The 22,530-nt window shown below is 42.7% G+C and overlaps 2 protein-coding genes across 3 annotated transcripts in view; one reads left to right on the top strand and one right to left on the bottom strand.

Annotated features, from left to right (window-relative positions):
- Positions 1 to 9,538, top strand: part of PSKH1 (protein serine kinase H1) — a 63,783-nt gene extending 54,245 nt beyond the window's left edge. For both annotated transcript variants that reach the window (XM_044663212.1, XM_044663213.1), the window contains one exon: positions 9,221 to 9,538. In XM_044663212.1, coding sequence (XP_044519147.1) covers positions 9,221 to 9,538 — 318 coding nt within the window. The remainder of the gene's footprint in view (positions 1 to 9,220) is intronic.
- A 4,728-nt stretch (positions 9,539 to 14,266) lies between these two features.
- On the bottom strand, positions 14,267 to 18,610 carry CTRL (chymotrypsin like). Its single transcript, XM_044660572.1, has 7 exons — positions 18,559 to 18,610; positions 18,007 to 18,110; positions 16,271 to 16,350; positions 15,950 to 16,028; positions 15,385 to 15,562; positions 15,073 to 15,206; positions 14,267 to 14,781 (listed from the first exon to the last, which is right to left on the bottom strand). Exons 1-7 carry the CDS (start codon positions 18,608 to 18,610, stop codon positions 14,608 to 14,610), a joined length of 801 nt encoding a protein of 266 aa, XP_044516507.1. The 3' UTR covers positions 14,267 to 14,607.
- Positions 18,611 to 22,530: the final 3,920 nt, after the last annotated feature.

Here is a 22,530-nt window from a genome sequence, read left to right as displayed (position 1 = left end):
TGGCCTGGCCTCCTGGGGAAGCAGGCTGGAGTATGTGACTCTTACTGGGTCATCTTCATCAGTGTGGCTCACCTCATTCTCCAGGATGTGGCAACAAGGTTATTAAGGATTTTGTGGAGCTAAAAACCACAATACTGTTGTTTAGGAACTTCTGAAGTCTGTGAGGAATATGTGGTCATATTGCCTATCTCTTCTTGTCTGTTGGCTGTCCTTGCACTGATCTTCCTTCTATTCTGAAGGTCTGAACTCTGTCCCAGGGTCTTGGGAAAGTTTCCTTTTCATAGGAGCCATGACTTTGGCTTGTTTAGGACATACATAAAGAAAAATTCCTTATTTTGAGAACTGGGAGGGATCTTAAAGATTATGATCATCTAACCCACTACTTTTATAGGTCAGGAAACTTGTGAAACTTGTCCAAAGTTATACTGGTGGTGAGCACAAAACTAGGATTTGAACTTAGGTCTTTTTACCACTCAGGTGTTTTATTTTCCCTGCTTTAGAAGAGAAACAGATCCATAGGGTCATAGATGGTAATTTGTTGTAGTAGGAAGAGCATGTTCAGGCTTTCTGGAACCTATAATCTCCTCTAAAAAGTTTGCTCAGGAAACAAGTGCCAGAAAACAAAATTCCTAATTGTTTTCATTGGCTTTTTTACCTTGGCCTTTGCTAAAAAGTGCCAACTTTCTAGCACTTCTTCCCTGACTCTTCTTCCCCATCCCCTTACTCTGCAAAACTGTCTGATCTTTAGAAATCTATACTGAACTAGTGTTTCTATAAAGGCTGAACCAGATAACAGAGCTGGGTTGCTTAGGCTTGTTTTAGGGCAGTTGGTCAGAGCCCAGGGGAATGTTATGGGTGTGATAAGTGTGGAGGAGTCAAGGCATCTGGAGCAGCATTGGTGCCCAGGTGGCCTGTGCTGTGTCAGTGGAATCCACTTGGTAATTTTATTGGAAAAGATGGGTTGTAGCAGTTCATAGCACCAGATGGCTGCTCTTGCTTAGAGAGCAATGGATTATTAAAAGGCTATTGTGGCTCTCTTTTTATATCCTCTCCTCAACCTGGTTTCTCTCTTTCCCCCACCCTATTCTGTTTCATTTAATTGCCATTGAAGGCTTGGAAAATATGTGCAAGGACAAATTTAACACAAGGTTAGGATGGCCCAAGGAGGACTTTGTCTGAATCAGAGTGCCCCATTTTGAATGTTTGAGAAACTTCTCATTCTTAAAGAAGCATCATGGGTGGATAGAACATTGGCCCAGAGGTCAAGAGACTTGGATTGTAGTTCTTACTCTTCTACTCATTATGATGATAATCTTTTACATTTGTAGAATGTTTTGTGTTTGTGTAATAGCTTTACATCCATTATCACAATTGAACCTCAACCATATTATTCCCATTTTACAGTTGAGGAAGGAAACAGGATTGGAGAGGTTTTGTATTGGTGGAGCTAGAATATGAACTTAGGTCTTTTGACTCCGCCTTCTGACTCCAAATCCACTTTAAAAAATTCACTGTAGTATTCTGTGTCTCACTAGTTATCTATATGATTTTAGGTAGCTTACTTCACTTCTGTGGGTCTCACCTCTTCTTTAAAGTGAGGGGGCCGAACTAGATCTTTTAAAGTAATTTTAAATTACTTTTTTAAAGCAATTTACAGTTCTTTGAACTCATTCTACAATTCTGTGGTGTTTGTGATGTTGGGAGGACAGTAAGAGGAAACTGACATAGCATACAGGCTTGGCAGCAAGTGGTTTTGCTTGCATTATTAGAACCTGGGTCATGCTTACCTCTATAATAGTTCATATAGAAGATGTATTTAGTCATGTGGTTCATGGTGGTGATTTAGCTAAGGGTTAGTATTGAATCTGAAATGAGCACAAAAAGGAATAGAGGAGCAGGAAGAAAAATCCTGTCAGATTAGAGGGGGAGACTAGGATAGCCAGAAGAGATATGGGGCAGGCAGTATTGCCTTTCTAGGTAGGGCTATGAAATAATGATTGGGGCCACACACTCATTCTGCCTTTTAGACTGTTTTCAGGAGATGTTTTAAAAAAAAGTGATTCATTGTATATATCCCTCTCTATAGAACTGAGACCACAATTGGACCCATTGGGTATTGGTGCAAGGTAGAATGTAGCCGATGGGCCAGGCTACTTGATGGGCTCCTGGAGAATAGATTTGAGAAGGCCATTCAGAGGCAGAAGACCCTGAAAGGCCAGACATCAGAATGCCAAGCTAAGTAACCTGAAAAGTAAAATGTGAATACAAAATGAAACATCATTTAAAGTGCTAAATTGAGAAAAGAATTTTTTTAAATGAGTAATCATAGAATGTTGGACCAGGCTGAGAGATGGGAGGTCCTTGTTTCAAATTTGGCTTCAGACACTTCCTAGCTGTGTGACCCTGGGCAAGTCACTTAACCCCCATTGCCCAGCCCTTACCACTCTTCTGCCTTAGAACCAATACACAGTAAAGGTTTTTTAAAAAACAAGAACAAAAAAACGTGATTATGAGATGGGATCCATAGCCTTCCCCAGATTGCCAAAGGCAGTGTATGGCACAGAAAAAATGGAGAATCCCTGGGCTGGAGTCTCATTTTCTAACTCACTATTCTAGTCTTGTCTTCATGATATTGAGGCAGCTAGAGCAGGTGTTGTTCATACAAAGCTCCCAGGTTTTCTTTAAAGAAATGATTGGCAGAGCTGTTATAAAGCTCTCTGTTAAAGGGGAGCCTCTCCACCTGATCCCTCTGGGGCTCTGCTGGAGGTTAGGAGTGTAGACCCACACCTAAGGGTAGGCAGCCTCTCATTTGATAATTCATTGTTTCCATTCTGTGTAGAAAGCTTTGATCTATGCCTCTTACATATCTCTGTTAATGTTCTGATGGCTTAAAAGGTATTGTGGGTTTGTAGTTTTTGCTGAGTGAGCACTGGACTTTCTAAAACATTTGGGATTCTCTTTAGGCTTTCAGATTTGGTACCATGGGATGAGGAGAATGTGACAGAATTGACCTTTCTGGAACCCGCTCTTGTTTTGAAGTCTCAAGCTTAGTGTTTGTATCTGACTGGAGGCATATTCCCTGCTGGGTTCTAACTCTTGCTAGAAGAAGAGTAAAATAGGACAGTTCTGAGGCAGAACATGTAAACCCTAACTCTTCCCTGGCAAGCCGTGGTCATTATCACAAGTGCAATTTACTGAAAGAAGGCCCCTGGAGAGAACTTCTTTTGGGGAGACAGACCATGAGGCCTCTCTCTCTCTCTTTCCTCTCCTGGCTATTTCCTGTGAGTCTGCAAGGCTTTAGTAGCTTGCTGGAAGGCTAATCACCAACAGGGAAAACCATGAGGGCTAGAAACAAAAAGAAGCTGATTGAGTTTCCAATTTTCATACCAAGGACTTGCTGGCCAAATTTCTTTCTCCCTTTTTACTGTGGTTTTCTGTCTCCTGTACAGCTTCAGACCTAGAAAGGCTGGAGGCCAATCCATAGGAAGGGATTTTCCCATCAGTGACAGATGGCCAGCAAAGCAGGGATTAGCTTCCTTGACAAGAGAACTGAGGGCACCTGAGAGTACTGTGGTGCCCTCCCTTCATCTTTATTTGAGAACAGGGCTCCCTGGGCCAAGGAAAACCCTGGAAGAGGAAAGGCTGTTTGTGACCATATGAATTCAAAAGAAAGCCCGGACCAGAGTCTTTTAGGGGAAAGTCTGCATTTCTCCAGGGTTTATTTACCAGCTGGGCCTCTTACATGGCATTTAAGTAATCACAGTTTAAGGCAATCAACTTGTACACAGGTTCTCCCTCCTGATTAACCGTAAACTTTTCATGGACAAAGACACCAGCCAACCCCATTTCTGGCCTTCTCAGCACCTGTCTCAGCATCTTATAGAGAGTAAGTCTGATTAAATATTTGGTGAACGCAGTGAATACTTTCTTTTCACAACAACCGGTAAGAAAGTTATTCCTACATTCATCTCAAAGTTTCACAGGATTGTTGTAAGGAGAAAGCACTTTGTAAATTGTAAAGTACTATATAAATACAAACTATTTTAAAATTGCTCATATTTAGGACCTTGAGTTCATGTCATATAAGTATCCTTAAATGAAATATGGATGTTTAGGCTTGAGGAAGAGGGCAGAGACAGGATAGCTGGGTATTTAAAGGTCTCCCACATGGTGGGTAGATTAGGCTTGTTCTCTTTGTCCAGAGAGGGCAAAACCAGAACTAATAGGTGGAAGTTGCAGAGGCCAGTTCAGGCTTATGTTAGGGAAAACTTCCTCCCAGTGAGAGTTATCTAAAGTCTACCTCATGGAATTTGCGAAGATTAGTTAAGTTCACTAAACTGTGGTTAGGACCCAAAATGGGTTATGTATTTCTCATTGTAGGCCCTCCAGAAGAGGCTGAACAGACCATCTGCCACCTAAGTTAGAGCAGGGATTCCTTTTTACATATGGCTTATGCTAGTTGGCTGCTGAGGTTCCTTTCAATTCCAGTTAGGTGATTCTGTATGTTCAACTTCAAATCTTCTTCCTTAGCCCTTACATAGGCATAGTGCTGAGCAAGCCTCTTCATAGCCTCCTCTCTTTTCCTTTCACAGCTGTTGATTGTGACTTATGTATTTTGTAGAAGGTAAGAGAAAAGGCTATAACCTGAACAGCCCTGCAATTTTTCTTAATGCTGAGTTTTAATGGGAATTAATTGCAAGAGTTCCCCCCTCCCCCTCGGTGGTTACAGAGTGAGCATGCTGGAGTTGGCTGACAGAGGCCCTGCTTCCTACCTTAAGAGGAGAGTTTCTTGGTGGGTGTTTATAGTATAGAGGCCATGTGGCTGTTGCTTAGTGAAGTGGGAATGTGGATAAGATGATGCCAGACATAGTGGATTCTGGTGATAACCTTTGGATTTTAAAGTGTGAGAAGAGGCTTCAGCAAAAACAAGTGAAGTTGAACTTAATAACTAGTGCTTCTCTTGGCAATACCATACCCCTTTAGAGTTGTATGGCACTTTATTCTTTTAAAATTATTTTCACTCTTGTATATTCCCTCATTTGATCTTCATTGAAGCTCTAAGAGGGGTTGCTACTTTTTTTTTCCCTTCTGTAGTTGAGGAATTAAGTTTCAGAGAAACTGGCTTTTCCAAGGTCACACACCTTGTAATGGTAGAACCAGGACAACAATTCATATCTCCTCACTCCTTTGTAAGGAGCATGTTGCCTAAAGGAAGCCTCAACAAATACTCAGGCCCACATTTTTTTAGGGAGTCTCAGGCATCCAGTTTTTCACCATTTCTGTCCAAAACATCCAAGGATCAGAGACCTCATGTTTCCCGCTCTGTGCTTTCTCATATTTCTACCATTGCTTCTCCTTGTCCAAGACCATTGACTTTCTCTTTGCTTTCCCCTGGACTCGTGTTTGGTGACAGTTGAGTCCGTGCTGCCTTGCTAATAGTTTTGAAGGGGGATCAAGCCTCTCAGCTGGAGACCCTCCCCAGCATGATCCAGGAAGAGACTCAGGAAGATGGGGAAAGGCTCTGTGATGTTACCACCCTGGTCAGTGCTGCCTGACTCATTCTGTCTTTTTGACAGTCCTTCAGGTTCTTTGCTCACTTCACTCTGAATCTGGCAATTGGCTTTAGCCTGTCCACTTTTAGACCTGAACTTTGTCATGGTTCAATTAAATTCCACAAGCATTTAGGTAGTGCTTCTTGTATATAAGGCATTATTTACACAGTGGAAATACAAACACAGAGAAACAGTTCTGCTCCCAAAGAGCATATCTTCTGTGGGTGCTGCCTTATTTGAAATTTAGCTCCAGCCTCTCAGCCTATGGTTGGCACCTTATGACTGGTGGCCTCAGATATGTTGTTATTTTCCTCAGTGGAATATAATGAATTAAAATTGAAGTTATACAGAGTACAGCAGGTGAGCCCTCTAGTGGCATAAACAAATCAATACATTGATTTGTGTTTGCTGACTGGAAGAGATTTCTCATTACCGAACCTGCCAGCCTTTCCTTTTCTTGAAACTAGTCATTGGTTACTTAAGAAATCCAGTTTGCGCATGTTAAAGAGATTCTTTTTGATATCATTGCATAGCTAAAGCTATATGATTGTACAGACAGATATAATAAGTTCACATTTATAAACCTCTACCTGCACAACAACCCTGCAAGATAAGTTGTAAAATAGCATACCCATTTTCTAGATGAGAAAATTGGAGGCTCGTAGTGGGGAAATTACTTTTCCATGGTATTGAAGTTAATATCTACACTGAGATCCAAACCAAGGTCTCCTAATTCCTATAATTTTTCCACTATATTCTACTGCCTAGCTTTTTTTTTTTTAGCCCTTAGATATGTAAATCATCAATTTATGTGCCTCATCTCATGTATAGGGAAACCTTTCCCCTTAAGTGATCAGTGGCAGGTGGCTTTCCCACTCTGTAGGATTCAATTTCCCATCTGTAAAATTAGGAGGTTAGACTAGATGAACTCTAAAGTCCATTCTGACTAAATCTCTTAGCTTTGTCTTTTTGTTTTCCTGTTTTTCTTCAAGACTCAATTCATATCCCTTCCATCTACTTTGGGTATATCTTACATATGAGTGCAATGATGCTTCATAATCTGCCTTTCAGGGTTGTTGTGCCGGTAGAAATTTATAAATGCAAGCTACTTTTATATCTGTATGTACAGTCATATAGCTTTAACTACCCAATCAATGAACTCAAAAGGAAACTTTAACATGAACAAATTGGATTTCTTAAGCTTCTAATGACTGGTTTTGTAACAAGGGGAGGCTGGCAGGTTTACTAGTTATCCATATGTGTGCTGAATGGGGGCCCTTCCCCCATTAGAATGTATGCCCCTTGGGAGGGACTGTTTCTTTTTTCTTTTCTTTCTTTTTTTTTTTTTTTTTTTGCATCTACAGCACTGAGCATTAGTGCCTGGCATAATAAATATTTCATAGAGTGCTTGTAGAATGACTGCTTGACTAAATCTATAACCTTGTAAACTTTTCAGATCAGGACCTCATCATTCACCGCTGTGAGCCTTAGCCATGCTTGAAGTTAGCCTTCTCTTCTTTGAACCTGGGCAAAGCACTTAGCCTGTTTGCCTCAGTTCCTCATCTGCAAAATGAACTGGGGAAGGAAATGGCAAACCACTCTGGTGTCCGGAAGAATCAGACACAACTGAAATGACTGAACAACAAAATTAGTGTAACTAGAGATAGGGACAGGTTGAATTCACAGAGCTCAGGTTAAGAAAAACTCTAGATTTAGACATAAAAAGTACTACCATTAGCAAACTAGAGGAGCATAGAATAGTTTACCTGTCAAATCTATGAATAAGGGAAGAAATTATGGCCAATAGCATTATAGGATGTAAAATGGATAACTTTGATTATATTAAACAAAAAAGGTTACACAAATAAAACCAATGCAATCAAGAATAGAAGAACAGGAGAAAGCTGGGAAAATTTTTTTTTTACAGCAGATATCTCTGATAAAGGCCTTATTTCTTAAATATATAAAGAATTGAGTCAAATTTATAAGAATACAAATCATTCCCCAATTGATAAATAATCCAAGGATATGAAGAGGCAGTTGTCAGATGAAGAAATTTGCCTCCTGAGAAAGAGCTGATGAAGTCTTAATGCAGCCTGAAATATACTATATTTCACTTTATTTCTTCATTTTTCTTTCGTTTGAGTTCCCTATCACAAAAAAAACTAATATGAAAAGATGTTTTACACTATTACATATATAAAATCTATATCAAATTGTTTGCTGTTTTGGGGAGGGGAGAGGGAAAAGGAGAGAGAATGAGGATTTGACTTAAAGGAAATGAAGGTTAAAAATTGTTTTTTTTTTTTATATAATTGAATTTTTAAAAATTCGTTATAATAAAAAAAGAAAAACCCTAGCATAGACCAAGTTCTATGATGGCAGAATATATTTGTTTATGTTTAAGTTTTTCATCTCCCCATGTGCCTGTTATGGGCACAAGACTCTCTATAGGCAGTAGGTATTTAATGGAGTTTGAATTCAAACTTCAGCGAGTTTTGGAGAGACTAAAGGGAAAAAAGAGCTTTCTTTTCATTGCCATTGAGAGTTTTTATAATTTCAGGGTGGTGATTGTTTGATTGTTCCTTACATTTCTCTGGCAAAAGAAAGGTAGGCCTGAAGAAGTTTCCTCTCAAAGCTTGGTTGAGTTGTTTAAAATGTCTCTTCACTCTTAAGAAAAAACTAGATCAAGTAGTTGTTAGGAAGTAGGTTTGGAGTCATTGGGACCCTCTGAGAGGCTCATGTGCCTCTCAAGAAAGCCAGCTATCCTTGGGAAGTTGGTTATTCTTCCCTCAGATCCAGACCCTCATTTTGGGAACGATTGGGGGAAAATGTGAAACCCTTGCAAATCCAGAAATATGCTAATAACTACATGAGTATGAGGTCTAGTGAGCAGAATTGAAATTAACTAGTTTGTCAGGGATTAATGGAAGTTGGGTATTTTGGGGAAGGTTGGGAAGTGGGGAAGGAAAGCACAAAACCTCAATAAAGAATGGTTAGAAAGAAAGGAGAGCAAGGCAAAAGATGGGATTCTCAGTTCCTCAGAGACTTTCCCTGAGAAGAAGATAATAGAAATCTTGAAAATATCAGAACTAAAATGCCAGGCCTGGCTCCCTGGCTTTTAAGGCCAACTTTGCCAAAGACCTTGGAACCTAAATCAGGACAGCTGCTGTATAACAGTATCAGAATCATCAGACTTCCTAAGTTAGAACAATATCAACAATTGAAGTTCATGTAATTTAGAGTTGGGAAAGGACTGAATATCTTAGAAAATTTAGGATAGGAAGGGTTCTTGGGGGTCATGTAATGGCCTTCATTTTTTTAGTTGTAGAAACTGAAAACACAGATTATGATTTGTCTAAAGATTATGTACCTAGAAAAACTCTAAATCTAGTGATCTTTTATTTATACCAGTGATTCCCAAAGTGGGTGCCACCGCCCCCTGGTGGGTGCTGCAGTGACTCTGGAGGCGGTGATAGCCACAGGTGCATTTATCTTTTCTATTAATTGCTATTAAAATTTTAAAAAAATTAAATTTCCAGGGGCACTAATTAATATTTTTTTCTGGAAAGGGGGCAGTAGGCCAAAAAAGTTTGGGAACCACTGGTCTATACCAAGATCATCAAACGTTCTTTGATCCTAACTGGTTTCCCTCTCTGATTTCCCAGCCCTGGCCCAGTGTATCAAATTTGGCAAAGGATTTCATTGACCGTCTGCTAACTGTGGATCCTGGTGCCAGGATGACAGCTCTCCAAGCTTTGAAGCACCCATGGGTGGTGAGCATGGCTGCCTCTTCTTCCATGAAGAACCTTCACCGCTCAATTTCCCAGAATCTTCTCAAGAGGGCATCTTCTCGATGCCAGAGCACCAAGTCAGCACAGTCTACACGCTCCAGTCGCTCTACCAAATCCAATAAGTCTCGGCGTGTTCGTGAACGGGAACTGCGGGAACTTAACCTACGCTACCAGCAGCAGTATAATGGCTGAGCCATCAGCTCTCCTTGCACAGCTTAGGTCTTCTCAGACACACCTTTACTCATTCACTTCCCTTCAATTGAAGTGTTCCCAGATAAGCCTGGGGAAGTGGCAGTGGGACCCAGTATCCAGGGAGCTAGAGCAGAATCCACAATCACTCAAGCTTCCCTTCTTATTTTGGGAAGTGCCTGGGATTGATGATACCCATTGCACAATAGACTCCCGTCCCCTTGCCAGATGTCCACTGTCTTAAGTGCCTTGTGCCACCCCATAGGCTAGTGAGCACCCCTAGAAGGAGAAAAGCCTGGTGGGGCTAGAGTGCCCAGTATTATTTATTAATGCCAGATTCTAAGGACTGAATTTGTCTGCCTACACCCATACTATATATATATATAAGTGGCATGTTTTTGTGAATCAAGAGCCCTTCTCAGATGACGAAGGATGATACTTCTGTTATGTGCCCACCTTTCCTGGGAGGTTGGAATACTGAGTGGCTGTGACTCAGCTACCTAAGAGCTTCCTGCTGTGTCAGAACTGCAGAGGATTGTTTGATTGGGGTTGATTGTTGATGGAGGTGGGTGACCACGTACTAGGAGATCTGGACTGGGTGGGGGAGACCAAGACTAGACTAAGGATTTTAACTCTGAGCACTTTCCTGTGGTGGGGTAAGTTTTTGAAACATAATTCCTTAGTGCAGTTTAAAGAAAAGGAAAACCCTTTTTCAAGGGATCCCCTTGTCCCTCTTTCCTTTAATTCCAGTCCCCTCTGCATCATCTCCTTGAAATTCATAGCCTAGAGATAGTCATTGTGGATGTGATGTTATATAGGCCAGGCTGCTCACTTGGAGTAAGGGATGCCCCTCTTTGCAGCCTGCATTATTTAGTGGTAAATTCCCCAAATCCTCCTTAGGAGAGGGTTATTTTTTTTTTTAAACCAAAGCCCCAAGCCTCTCTTTTCTTTTCCACTCATTTGGAGCCAAATGGGGCTAGTACATGAGAACCCCCTGATGTCAAATAAGTTGCCCTTGGCTGTTTTGCTTTTTTGAAGGCTTAACAGGGAAACTTGATAGGATATTCACCCAGATCCCTTCCTTTCCCTTCCTTTTTTTTCTCCCTCCTTTCCCAGGGAGTACCCAGCTGGTTTAGAGCATGTTTAGGCTCTGACTACCCAGAACTAGAAAAGGAAACACTGAAATCAGAGATGACACCTATAGCATTTACTTGGCACTAGAGTACCCTTTCTGATCAGGACTCCTTGTGTAACCAACAGGAAATGGACTCACTTGGGCTAAAGTAGGTGATCAGTAGTGTCTCGGTGAGGAAGCTCCTAGAGGGAGCCAAAGAAATCTAACCAGATGTGAGTGGTCTTTCTTAAGGGGATTAAGGGTAGGAATGGCATGGGAAGAGGGTAACTAAGCATCTAGTTCCCCCAGTGAGTGGGAGAAGGATCCACTAAAGGGCCTGAGAGGGTATAGCTATCTATAGGATCTTCTTTTAAAAAGAAGTGTTTCTGTGAAACAAGAAATGTAGAGTACATTCAGTGAGCTTAGTCATTCTATCCCTTAAGACAGCCTGCTTCCTTCCCCTGAAAGGAAGCTACAATATGTACAGGGACTATTTTAAGGTAGATCCTTGTTCCAGCTTATTCTAAGGATTCAAGGGTCTTTATGATATCCCAGGGTTGTCCTGGTCCCTTTTCCTTTCATCTGATTTCTCCCAGGAAACTATATTTGAAGGGAAATCTGAACCTAGTCCTTAGTTCTGGAAAGGGGAAGAGCAGGTAACCTAAATTGTAGTCAGGAAAGAAGAGGAGAGTGTCTGGCTTTCCTGTAGTTCTCTGGTGGTGGGTGCTAGGCTGGAGGAAAAAGTATCTGAAATAGTCTCTCTAGGGCAGACATGGTAATCACCCTGGCCTCTAAGCAGTTTCGGCCACCCCCTTAGAAAACTGACACTCCACATTCCCCCTTTCCTCTTTTATCCTGTAGACCCTGTTATCCTCAGGGGAGGAGTTGTGTCCCCCCTCCACTTGAAGAGTTCTTCCACTTTTAGGGCAGGGATGGCTATAAAGCTGGGGGAATGTTACCTCTTTTTCCTTCCCTGATGGGTGCTGTCTCTGCTACAGTGCACACATATTGTAGACTCCGTGTCTCTGCCTTGTTTCTTCTGTATTCTTCAGAACTCCTCTGTCTATCCTACTTTTCCCATTAGGCCCTGCAGGCAGGATGTTTTCAGGCTCTTTAGCTTATTATGGGTTGGAGTTTGTCCACTAAACAAACCAGTCTTCCATGGACAAAGTCTTAAGTGACATCTAGTGGCTACTTGGGATATGACTAGGCATTGAGCTTGAGAAGCAGCCACCATGGGGCCTGATAGGTTCTGGAGATGGAATTCTTTTCCAAGATCCTGATAGGAGTGTTTCCCATTTCCTCCCACCCTGTTCCCCTTCTCATATCCAGAATCATTTAAAAGGTTGCGTTAACACATCCTCAGGGAGTCACATGCTGCCTGAGGAGTAAGGGAATTCTAGGGGAAGAGCTTGGTCATAACTTCATTTATTCATCCATCCCCTTCCCTCCCAGCCAGGAAGTCTGCTCTTAAGGAATTTCTTATGGAACTTAGCAATACTGTGTGAATCTGCCCAGTCCTGCAGGTAAGGGGAGGGGGGAGGCCCCCAGTGCCCCTAGGTGAAACAGCAGGGCTAGGATGGAGGGGGGCTGGTTCCCCCAACATAGCCCATTTGGGATTGTGTACTTTCAGTCCTGACCAGACTATATTGTCTCCTTGGACATCTCTTAACTCCTCTAAAATGCATGGGCTTGCAAACTTTGTCTGGCTTATAGCTAAGATGGAGCAATAGAACCCATTTTAAAGAGCTTCCCTCAGTTTTTCCTGCCTATCTTTAAACTGAAGCTGCTTTCAGCAAATTTAGGAAGGGGCTAGGGCTTAATAGAAATAGCCAAGCTGCTTCTTCAATAAGACACCTATGGCCCTTAGAATAGGGGCTCCTGCCAAGAAAACAAATGTTCTTCCATATCCCTGGCCCATAGAGATCTAATAGGGCACTGTTCTTTATCTAAAACATCAACAACAGTAAAAGTAAAACTTCATATGGACATCGTTGCCAACTCTAACCAGCAGTGCCAAGAACCTAGCCTCCTCTCATGGTGGTTCCTTGGTACCAATAGGAAAACCAAACCAAAGCCACTGTATATTTGTGTATACAAGTATACATTTGTGCAAAGAGAGAGCCATTTGTCACAAAGTGCCTCTTCCAAGGCCTGGGGAGCCTAAACAGCCTCCTCTTGGGTCACTTTACCTGCCATTCTTCTTTCTTCTGATAACCCAGGGACTTTCAAGCCCAATTTTCTATCCTGAAGATAGAAAGTTACCCTTGGCAGATGGTCCCATAGCCAGGAGAGATCTCAGCCACTTTCCCAAACTCCTGGAGTGTTGGGCTGCAGCAGTCAAGAAACCTTATGGGACTGAGAAGTAAATCCCTGGTGTGTGCCCAGAGCTTCTTTGTTTCCATACCTCCTTACACCAGCCTTCTTCCCTACTGCCAAGAGCCCTCACCCTGGAAGGGTCATATGGATTTGTCTTGGCTAGGAAAAGGGAGATACCTGGGTGGAAGCTTCCTGTTTCTTTCTTCTGCCTCTTGGTTCCCAGTGATCTCTTTGGGGAACCTGAATCTTCAGTGGATTTTCTCAGTTGCCAGTCCTGTTACCTGCACACCACTACCCTACTTCCTTGCCATTTGAGCATTTTTGGACCCAGACACCTCCTTCTCCTCTCCAAACCCACGAGGGGCAGGATAAATATATGCTTGTGGGTTTGAGACATTTGTTCTTTGTCTTAGCCTCTTGACACTAAAGAAATCCCTCATACTATTGTTCCCTGGGAGCTTGTGCCATTGGATTGAGAATGTATAAAGTTATTTATTTTGTGTACTCAATTTGCAAATGTATCTTTCATATTCAATAAACCTGCAGTCTTCCCCCAGGATGACTACTCCATCCCTGTGGGCCATGACTGCTTCCTGGTTTGGGGGTAGGGGAATGGGGGAAGAGGGGAGAGGTGGGAAAATAATAATAGCTAATGTTTATATAGTTCTTCCTGTGTGCTAGACACTGTGCTAAGTGCTTTACAGTTATCTCATTTGAACCTCACAAAACCTTGGGAAGTAAATGCTGTTATTTTTCCACTTTACAGATAAAGAAACTGAGGCTAATAAGTTAAGGGACTTGCCCAGGGCCACATAACCAGTAAGTGTCTGTGACTGAATTTAAACTTGGAGCTTCCTGTCTCTAGGCCCTTCACTGTATATATACCACCAGGATGCCTTGAGTTGAGGAGAATCTGATGGGGAACAGTGAAGAATGTAAAGTAGCCCCAGAGTCTGCTGGGAGAAGCAGCTCCTCTCACCCCAACCTTTCCCTGCCAGACTTCTTTTGTGCTGAAACACTCTAAAAGTACATTACTGGGGAGCAGCTGGGTAGCACAGTAGATGGAGAGCCAGGCCTAGAGATGGGATATCCTGGGTTCAGATCTAACCTCAGACACTGCCTAGCTGTGTGACCCTGGGCAAGTCACTTAACCCCATTGCCTAGTTCTTACCACTCTTCTACCTTGGAACCAATACATAGTATCGATTCTAAGGTGGAAGGTAAGGGTTAAAAATAAAATAATAAATGAAAGTACATTACTTCTTCCAGTTTCAGGTTTCCCTTCCAATGGTATCAAGGCCAAGTCCCAAATCCTAGTAGGTCTTGGCCAGTGCCAGGTAAAGCAGAAAACCTTGCAAGTGCCCCAGAGTGGGTGGGAATTGAATTCCAATATTAATAGCATTCAGGGATCGTGTGGAGATCCAGGAACAGAACCCCTAACTTGTTCTGAGGGCAGCCCCCTCCTCAAAGCAGCTTCACCTGATACCTCGTCATCCAAGGCTAGAACAAAGGAAGAGCCTGTGGAGAATAGATAACCCAGACTTGAGAGAAGAAAGGGAATTTATTGGGCTTCAGGGAATAGGGAAGAAGAGCAATAGGGTTTGTGTGGGGTATCCCCAAAGCCTCTTTTCCAAGCTCCTTAGTAGCTAGCCACAATTTGATTGATCCAAGAAATAAATTTACTGATGCGTGTGTACATGGCTGGTGCCTGGACATTACAGTTGCTTGTTCCCCAAGAGACAACACCGACTTGAACCCAGGGTGCATTCTGCAGGCTGCTTTGTCGGCACACAAGGGGTCCTCCAGAATCACCCTGCAGCAAAACAGATAGGATAAAGGCAGATGAGCAGGGAGCTAGAAAGGCTTGGAGGGGTCTGACACTGGAGCCTAGAGGGAATCTGGGAACCTTGGGGGCAGAGTTAGAGCTCTGAAGGAGCCTCTGGTTCTTCCTGGGAACAGTCATTTTGACTCCCGTGAGAAAAAAAAAGAATCCTGAGGAAAAGGGAAAGCTGGCATTCTAATGTCTCAGAACTTCTTTTGTTTGGGGGTCTGTTCTTGGTCCTTTTGGGGCTGCCTCAGTCCATAGGGGCAGCACTAGGATTACCTGGCAGGAGGAAGCTCCAGAGCCTCCAGCACAGATCATGGCATCCGTGATCCGGCTGCCCCAGTACTGCTGGCACTGATTCACTGTCACCAGGGGCAGGACCACCTGCTGCAGCCGGGCCGGGGTGATGTTGGCTGTAAGTCCAGGCAAAAGTCATTTACTGCTTCTCTCCTAGATGTACCTCTTCCCCAAATGGCCTCCCAAATGGCCCCAGAGCCCTCACGCCTGTTCTGATGCAAAAACATTCCTCCAGGAGAAGAAAAAATGGCCCTAATAGACATCCCATTCGCTCCGAAGCTCCCCTTTACATACCTACACCGCTGGTGCGGCCCCAGCCTGTGGTGACACAAGTGAGACCCTGAGGGAGGTTGCTGTTTGTGTTCAGACAGACGGGGGAGATGCGGTTGGTGAATTGGACAGGTGAGGACAGCTTCAGCAGAGTGAGATCATTATTCATGGTATTGGAATTCCAGCCAGGATAGGTGATGATCTGTGGAGAGCCATCATCAGGGAGGTCAGGTTAGGACTCTAAGGGCACAGGAGAGAGGGGCAGGTCCCTGGACTCTTCCCTGGCACCTTCACCAACCCCCAGCCCTGGTAGACAAAAAGGACCCTGGTAAAAGAACGAAGGCTTAGAAATAGGCTGACAGAGTGAACACTGCTGCTTTGGATTCTTGATCGTGTAAAGATTAAGAAGAATGACTAGAAATTAATTGGACCAAAAGTCTCCACCTGCCTCGGGCTGGGTCTTCAGTACCCTCTTTCCCTGTGACCTGTGTGGTGAGGGTTGGGCCCCAGCACCTCCCTGACCTCAGTTCAGCATCTCCCCGTCTCCGAGGGCTGAGGCCTGTTGGGCCAGCTTATTCCAGATGCTCACCTTGGAGATAGTCCTGACCTGAACAGGTTCTGCACTGGACGATCGGTCGTGTTCTCCAAGGACAACCAGGTGGTTTGGGCTGTGGCAAGAGTGAAATAGAGTTGGGAGGCGTAGAAGGAAACAGATCCCCTTTGGATCTGGAGAAATGGGTCTGGGGCTAACAGCGTAGGGAGCCTGGACCATGAACAGGATCATTTGGAGGAGGGACTGCAGCATAGGATAGAGAGCTGAAGTTATTGGTCTTGGGGTGGGCTGCTCTTCTACAGAAGCCTGATTTCCTGGGATGGGGATATCAAAGGAATGTGATTTTAGGGTCCTCACCTCACATTGCAGTGGGCAGCTGTGACTACCCAGTTTTGGTTGATGAGGGAACCTCCACAGAAGTGAAAACCATTTTGCTGCTGTAGCAAAGAGAAGAGAAGGGAATAGCTTGTTAGGCTCATACCCAAGTTTGAAGATTAAAATTATCAGTGTGCATAGGAACTACTGAAACACAGACATGTGTGCAGGAGGTACGACCATCTTTGGGGAGGCTGTGTGCTGGAATCAAAAGAAAATTGGATTTGTTAAAGCCAGAGGATATAGATAGGAATTCTGCCTCTTTGCCTACTGAATCACTGTGTTCACTGTAGTGCTAGGAACTCTGGATTTTGAGTCAAATGACCTTGGTTTGAATCCTGGGTCTGCTGCTTACTATAAGCTGCATGATTTTAGTCAAGTCACAGAACTTTTCTGGGCCTCATCTGTAAGAGAGGATAGGCCGGGTGACCCCTAAGGTCCCTTTCAGCTCTGTCATAAGGGAATCACAGAATTTAGAGATGGAAGTGACCCTGGCTGCCTTCTAGTTCAGCTCATGCATGAAGGGACTGCCAAAGAAGGGGAACTCACTACCTCTTGAAGCAGCCCATTGCACGTTGGGTCAGAATTGAATTGCTAGGAAGATATCCCTGATATCAAGGTCCAAATCGCCTCTATTATCCATCCATAGTCTTGGTTCTTGCCCATTGGAGCTAGACAGAATGAGTTAACTTCTCTTCTACACAACAGGCTACTTCAAGATAGCTGTTTCCTCCTTCCTCTCATTCCTATCTTCTCTTCTTCAGGCTAAACATCCATATCCCTGGTTCCTTTCCTGATAGTCATTTGACATGGCTCAAGGCACTTCACCAAGGCAAGTAGAAACTTGCCATCTTGTCAGATGAATTGAACTGTGGTGCCAGAACTTAACACAATACTTAGACATTCTGATGAGGGCAGAATAGAGGAACTATCACTCTATATTCCTAAAAGCTGTTTATCTTAATATGACCCAGTCTCATACTAGCTTTTTGGGCCATTACATCAAGTAATGACTCATATTGACCTGGATTCCACCAACCCTACCCTGCCCCAGACTTAAAACCCTTACCTTCTGTCTTAGATCCAGTACTAAGTATTGGTTCCAAGCAAGAAGAGTGGTAAGGGCTAAGTTAATTGGGGTAGGTAATGGGGGTCAAGTGACTTGCCCAGGGTCACACAGCTAGGAAGTATCTGAGGCCAGATTTGAACCCAGGACCTCCCATCTCTGGGTCTCACTCAATCCACTGAGCCACCCAGCTGCCCCCTTTTACCTTTATTTTTATTGAATTTCACCTAATAAAATTCAGCCCAATGCTTTATCCCATCAAGATCTTTTTTTTAGATTCTGATTATGTCATCCACTATATTAGCTATCACTTTCAATATTAGTGTCTCTTTGGACCTAGTTTTGGCCTCAGTTTCCTTATCTATAAATGTTTCTGTTATCTGCATAAGATTTCTTATGAGGAAAGCGTTACATGACAAGGAGTTATTAATCGGAGGGAAGGGTTTTGTCCAGAGTCTCCCTGTCCTGGAACTGCTGCCCTCTCCTCCATACAAAGATCATGTTCCCTTTTCCCCAAAACTATAAGCCTGAAATGGTAGAGGAGACCAGAGAACTGCTGGACCCGGACCCAGAAGTTCCATTTCTCTTTTTACTCCCCTTCCTTGTCCCCATTTCTGGCCTCTGCTATTCCTTGCCCCAGTTAAGCCATTACCTGCAGGGACACCTGCCAGGGCCAGGAGCCTGACACAGCATTCTCTCCATTGACAATCTTCTGATTGAAGTTCAGAGCCGGTGTAATGGCTGGGATCCCACAGCCTATGGTGAGCAATACAGAACAACCCCATCATAGCCTACTCATTATAAGGTCTTATGTTTATAAAGTAAAATCTATAAAACTGTAACAACTCTATAAATATTATTATATGTGAGGAAACAGGTTCATCAGGGTTAAGTGAGTGACCCACGATCACACAGGTGGTAGGATCTGTGCCCCGGGGGGGAACAGCCATTGGGGAGAGTGGGAGGCAGGATGGGGAGTAGAGGGTCTTGGGAGGCCTGGTTATTAGGTATGATGCGTGGAAATTTCCAAGAGTTTTGAAATAGCATGGTACAATGAACTTGGAATCAGAACACCAGAGTCCGAGTCTCCCAGCTGCCTTGAGGCAACAATTGACACAGTGGATAGAGCACCCAACTAGGAGAGTCATAGCCAAAGAAAAGGGAGGGAACAGAGAATGAGGGCAAGAGATCTTTTATGACTTACCATAGGAAGAGCCAAAGAATGCCAAGCACAGGAGAGCCCACAGCATGGCCATCTCTGCTGATTCGTTTAGGACAGGCGCTGGGAAAGGGCAGAGCTTTATAGGGCCTGAGACCGGAAGACCTTGGGCTTTGTTCCAATGCCAACCCAGCTGTGACTTTACTGCCCATTCACATACTCTTTCTTGATAGAGGAGATTCAGAAGGAGGTGGAACAGGTCACCTGCATTTCAGACATCTCTCAAGTCAAAGTCCGTACCAAGATAGAGTATACATAGAAGGATGGGCTCCCCCAGGCCTAAATATACCAACAAACAGGTGTAAGACTCCCACCAGTTTGATTAGGAGGTTGCCCTTCCCTCTGGGGCTGTAGTATTTCCCAAGGGAGCATGTTGGGTATGGATACAGAAAAGGCCTTCCTTCAGATAGTCGTTCTTAGAGCTCTAAAACCCAGAGAAAAGGGGGAGGGTGAAAGGAGTGGTTGGGAAAAGATCCTGGGATGCTCTCTTTGGCTGGTTTCTTGGGAGGTTCTGTATAGCTACATACCTCCTGCCTATAAAGACTTCCATGCAGATACCATTCTTCCCCTCAAAAATAAATTGAAATTGGCCCAGAAGATGGGGAAAAAGTAGTGTTTTTTCCAAGGGACGTGGATGGAAATCCAGTCCTATCTCCTGGCTTGAGTCTACTTTTCCCCAGTGATGGAAGGAAGCCTGATTGGGAAAGGAACCTTCCCATTCTTAACTGGTCTCCAGAAACCCGTGGACTAGATGCTAATGAACACTTGCTGAGGTTTGTGAAGGCGAGGAGGAGGACAAGAATGGAGGTGAGGGTTAGATGCCCAAAAGAAAGTGATCTGGAAAGAATGATGGATTTCTGGATACAGAATCAAGTCTCAGTTCTACTACTTGTTACTTATGTGACCTTGGACAGACTACTCCTTATTCTGCTTATTCCATTTATACTGATCTCTAAGGCTCCTCCGAGCTCTAGCTCCTATGGTGCTAGAGAGAGAGAGGGAGAGCTGGGGTTTGTGGGGGTCGGGGGAGATGTAGAAAACAATGGATGGAAACGTGGGTGAGTGGTGTGTGTCTGAAGAGGCTGGTGGTCACTCAAATTCACAAACTTCTACTGACCCTCCTTCATACCCAACCTTGTGCTAGATGCTTTGGGCAGAACAGAAGGCAGTCCCTGTACTTGCTGTAGTTTGGGAGAATTGACATGTCAGGGAACTGGAGACCAGTGTAGCCCATGACAGGACTGAATGCATAATGTGACACAGACACTAGGCAGAGATGAGAAGGGAAGAAGTGTGTGTGGGTATGGGTAGGTGTAACTGGGGGAGGTGGGGAGACAGGAGGGGAAGAGGAAAGATGGGGAGATCTGGATGACAAAGCAGCCTAATTTGATAGGGCTCAGGTAGGATTAAAGATTGATAAAATTCAGAGAAATTAAGGAGGGAGGGTTGAGGGAAGCTCCTTTTGTGGATTTAGGGATTCCCAGATCCATGCCCTTGCCAAGCTAGAAGCTCTTACCCTCTCCTCCTGTCCACAACCCTAGGCTTATCAGTACCCAGGTGTAAGACTCTCACCAACATACTCCCTACTGGCTAGGAGAATTGCCCTTCCGCTCCAGGTTCCAAGTGTTTCCTCCCCCAGACATTTCTGGGACTGGTTGACTTCTTTAAATCCTATAGGCAAGGTAGGAGTATGAGGAAGACTGCCGATCCTCAGGCAGACTTTGCCATAGTTCCTTCCCTGAGACTTTCTCCCCTTTTCCTTCTCTCTCCCTTTTTCTTCCCCTCCCTTTTCCTCTCCCTGTCTCTTTCCCTCCCCTTTTTCTTCTCTTTCTTTTTTTCTCTCTCCCTCTAGCCCAAAGGTCTCTCTTTCTCTTTCCATTTGGAGGGAAGTGGAAGAATGGAATTTGTTTCCCATAGAGTCATGCTCTATAATCTAAATTACAGGTGTCCACCCCAGAAAACCCAGTGAGGCAAGGCACACTAAGATCCCTTCTAGCTCTAAATCTTTTTGTTATTTTGTTATTCTTTTTTTCTAGTTCTAAATTCATTCCCTTCCCTTCCTCCCCCCAATGAGAAGATAAGAAAAACAAATACTATTAGAAATATGTATAGTTATGTCAAACATATTTCTGTATTAGCCATATTCAAAAGCAAAACAAGAAAAAGAGGAAAATTTTTACTTTGTTCTGTACTCTTGAATCTTTTTGTTCTTTTATCTGGTAGTGCATGTTTCACCATGAATCCTTTGTAATTGTGGTAGATCATCATATTGATCAGTTACTAAGTCTTTCAGAGTTGATTATCTTTACAATATTGCTGTTACCTTGTAGATTGTTCTCCTGGTTGTGCTCACTTCACTTTTCATCAGTTTATATAGGATTTTCCAGGTTTTTCTGAAACTATCCCCTTCATCATTTCTTATTGCACAGTAGAATTCCATCATATTCACATATTCACAACTTGCTCAACCATCCCCAAGTGATGGGAATCCTTTCAGTTTCTAATTTTTTGTCACCATAAAAAGTCTAACTCTAAGTCTTATGATAAGCATAAATAACTAGCAACAATCCATTCTCCCCACTACTCGCCAGCACTTAACTCTTCTGTTTCAGAATACCTAATACTGTACATATATACCACATCAGAATGTCTCCCTAAATGAAAAAAAAAACCAGAATATAGCATGACTAGATCTCAAACTATATTATAAAGCAGTTGTCTGACTTATTCTCTTATTGGTTAGAAATGGAGAAGTCAATTAATGAAACAGAGTAGGTAAGCAAAACTCAGAAGTAATATAACGTATTAGTCTAGTGTTCAATAAATCCAAGAAACTGCAATAACAGGGGAAGGTTTCCCTGTGTAACAAGAAATGTTGGAAAAACTGAAAATCAGTTTGGCAGAAAATAGGTTTAGACCAGCAACTTATAGCATATGCTAAAAAAGCTTCATTTGAAGTACTCCATCTAAATGTAAACAGTCATATTATGAAAACAATTAGATACTGAGGTATTTTTCACACCTATGGCTAGAGGGAGAATCTTTTATAAACAAAGATATAAGTGAAAAAAAGATAAAAGAGACATATTAAAATTTATATAACATTAAAAAGCTTTCACATGAATTAGAATAAGAAGAGAAAACGTCCAACATTGGGGAGGGATCTTTATTTCAAATGCTTCTGATGGCTTATTCCTAGAAACATAGGGAATTTGCACAGATATGTAAGACCAAGAACAATTTCCTGATTGATAAGTGGTCAAAAGTTATGAGAGGTTTTATTTTTTTTTAATCACTTTTATTTTCAGGTACAAATTCTTTCCCTTCTCTTCTTCCTCCATTGAAAAGTCGAGAAAAACAAAACTCATTAAAAATATATAGTATAAGGGGGCCAGCTAGGTGGCTCAGATACTTCCTAGCTATGTGACCCTGGGCAAGTCACTTAACCCCCATTGCCTAGCCCTTACCACTCTTCTGCCTTAGAACCAATACACAGTATTGATTCTAAGACATAAGGTAAGGGTTTAAAAAAAAAAATATATATATATATATAGTATAGTCATATAAAACAAATGTCCATATTAACCATGTTCCCCCCACAAAAAATAAAAACAAGAAAAGAAAATAGTTTTAAATATGAAATCTGAACCCACTAATTTTCTATCTGAAGGGTAAATAATATTTTTTCATCAGGAATTCTTTGAAATTGTAATTGATCATTGTGTTGATTTGAGTTATTAATTCTTTCAAAGTGGATTTACTATATTGCTGTTACTGTGTAGATTGTTCTGATTCTGTGTACTTCACTTTGTATCAGTTCATAAGTCTTCCCAGGTTTTGAGATAAAAAATTTTCTAAAGAAAAAATTGCAAACTATCAACATGAGAAATGTCACAGATCACTAAAAATAAGGGAAATGCAAATTAAAATAGCTCTAAGACTACTTTACATCTTTTA

This window comes from Gracilinanus agilis, chromosome 2 (genome assembly GCF_016433145.1).
Source record: "Gracilinanus agilis isolate LMUSP501 chromosome 2, AgileGrace, whole genome shotgun sequence".
NCBI classification, from domain to species: Eukaryota; Metazoa; Chordata; class Mammalia; order Didelphimorphia; family Didelphidae; genus Gracilinanus; species Gracilinanus agilis.
The sequence above is the reverse complement of the archived record's forward strand: the minus strand, read 5'-3'. Positions and strand labels throughout refer to the sequence as shown.

What these genes read in the sequence shown, in the direction of transcription:
- CTRL (XM_044660572.1), bottom strand. Translation starts at nt 18,610, where the DNA reads ATGGCCATGCTGTGGGCTCTCCTGTGCTTGGCATTCTTTGGCTCTTCC. An exon ending in ATTCTTTGGCTCTTCCTATG is followed by an intron (nt 18,111 to 18,558) that starts GTAAGTCATAAA and finishes TGCTCACCATAG; the next exon opens with GCTGTGGGATCCCAGCCATT. An exon ending in GCTGCCCACTGCAATGTGAG is followed by an intron (nt 16,029 to 16,270) that starts GTGAGGACCCTA and finishes CTCTTGCCACAG; the next exon opens with CCCAAACCACCTGGTTGTCC.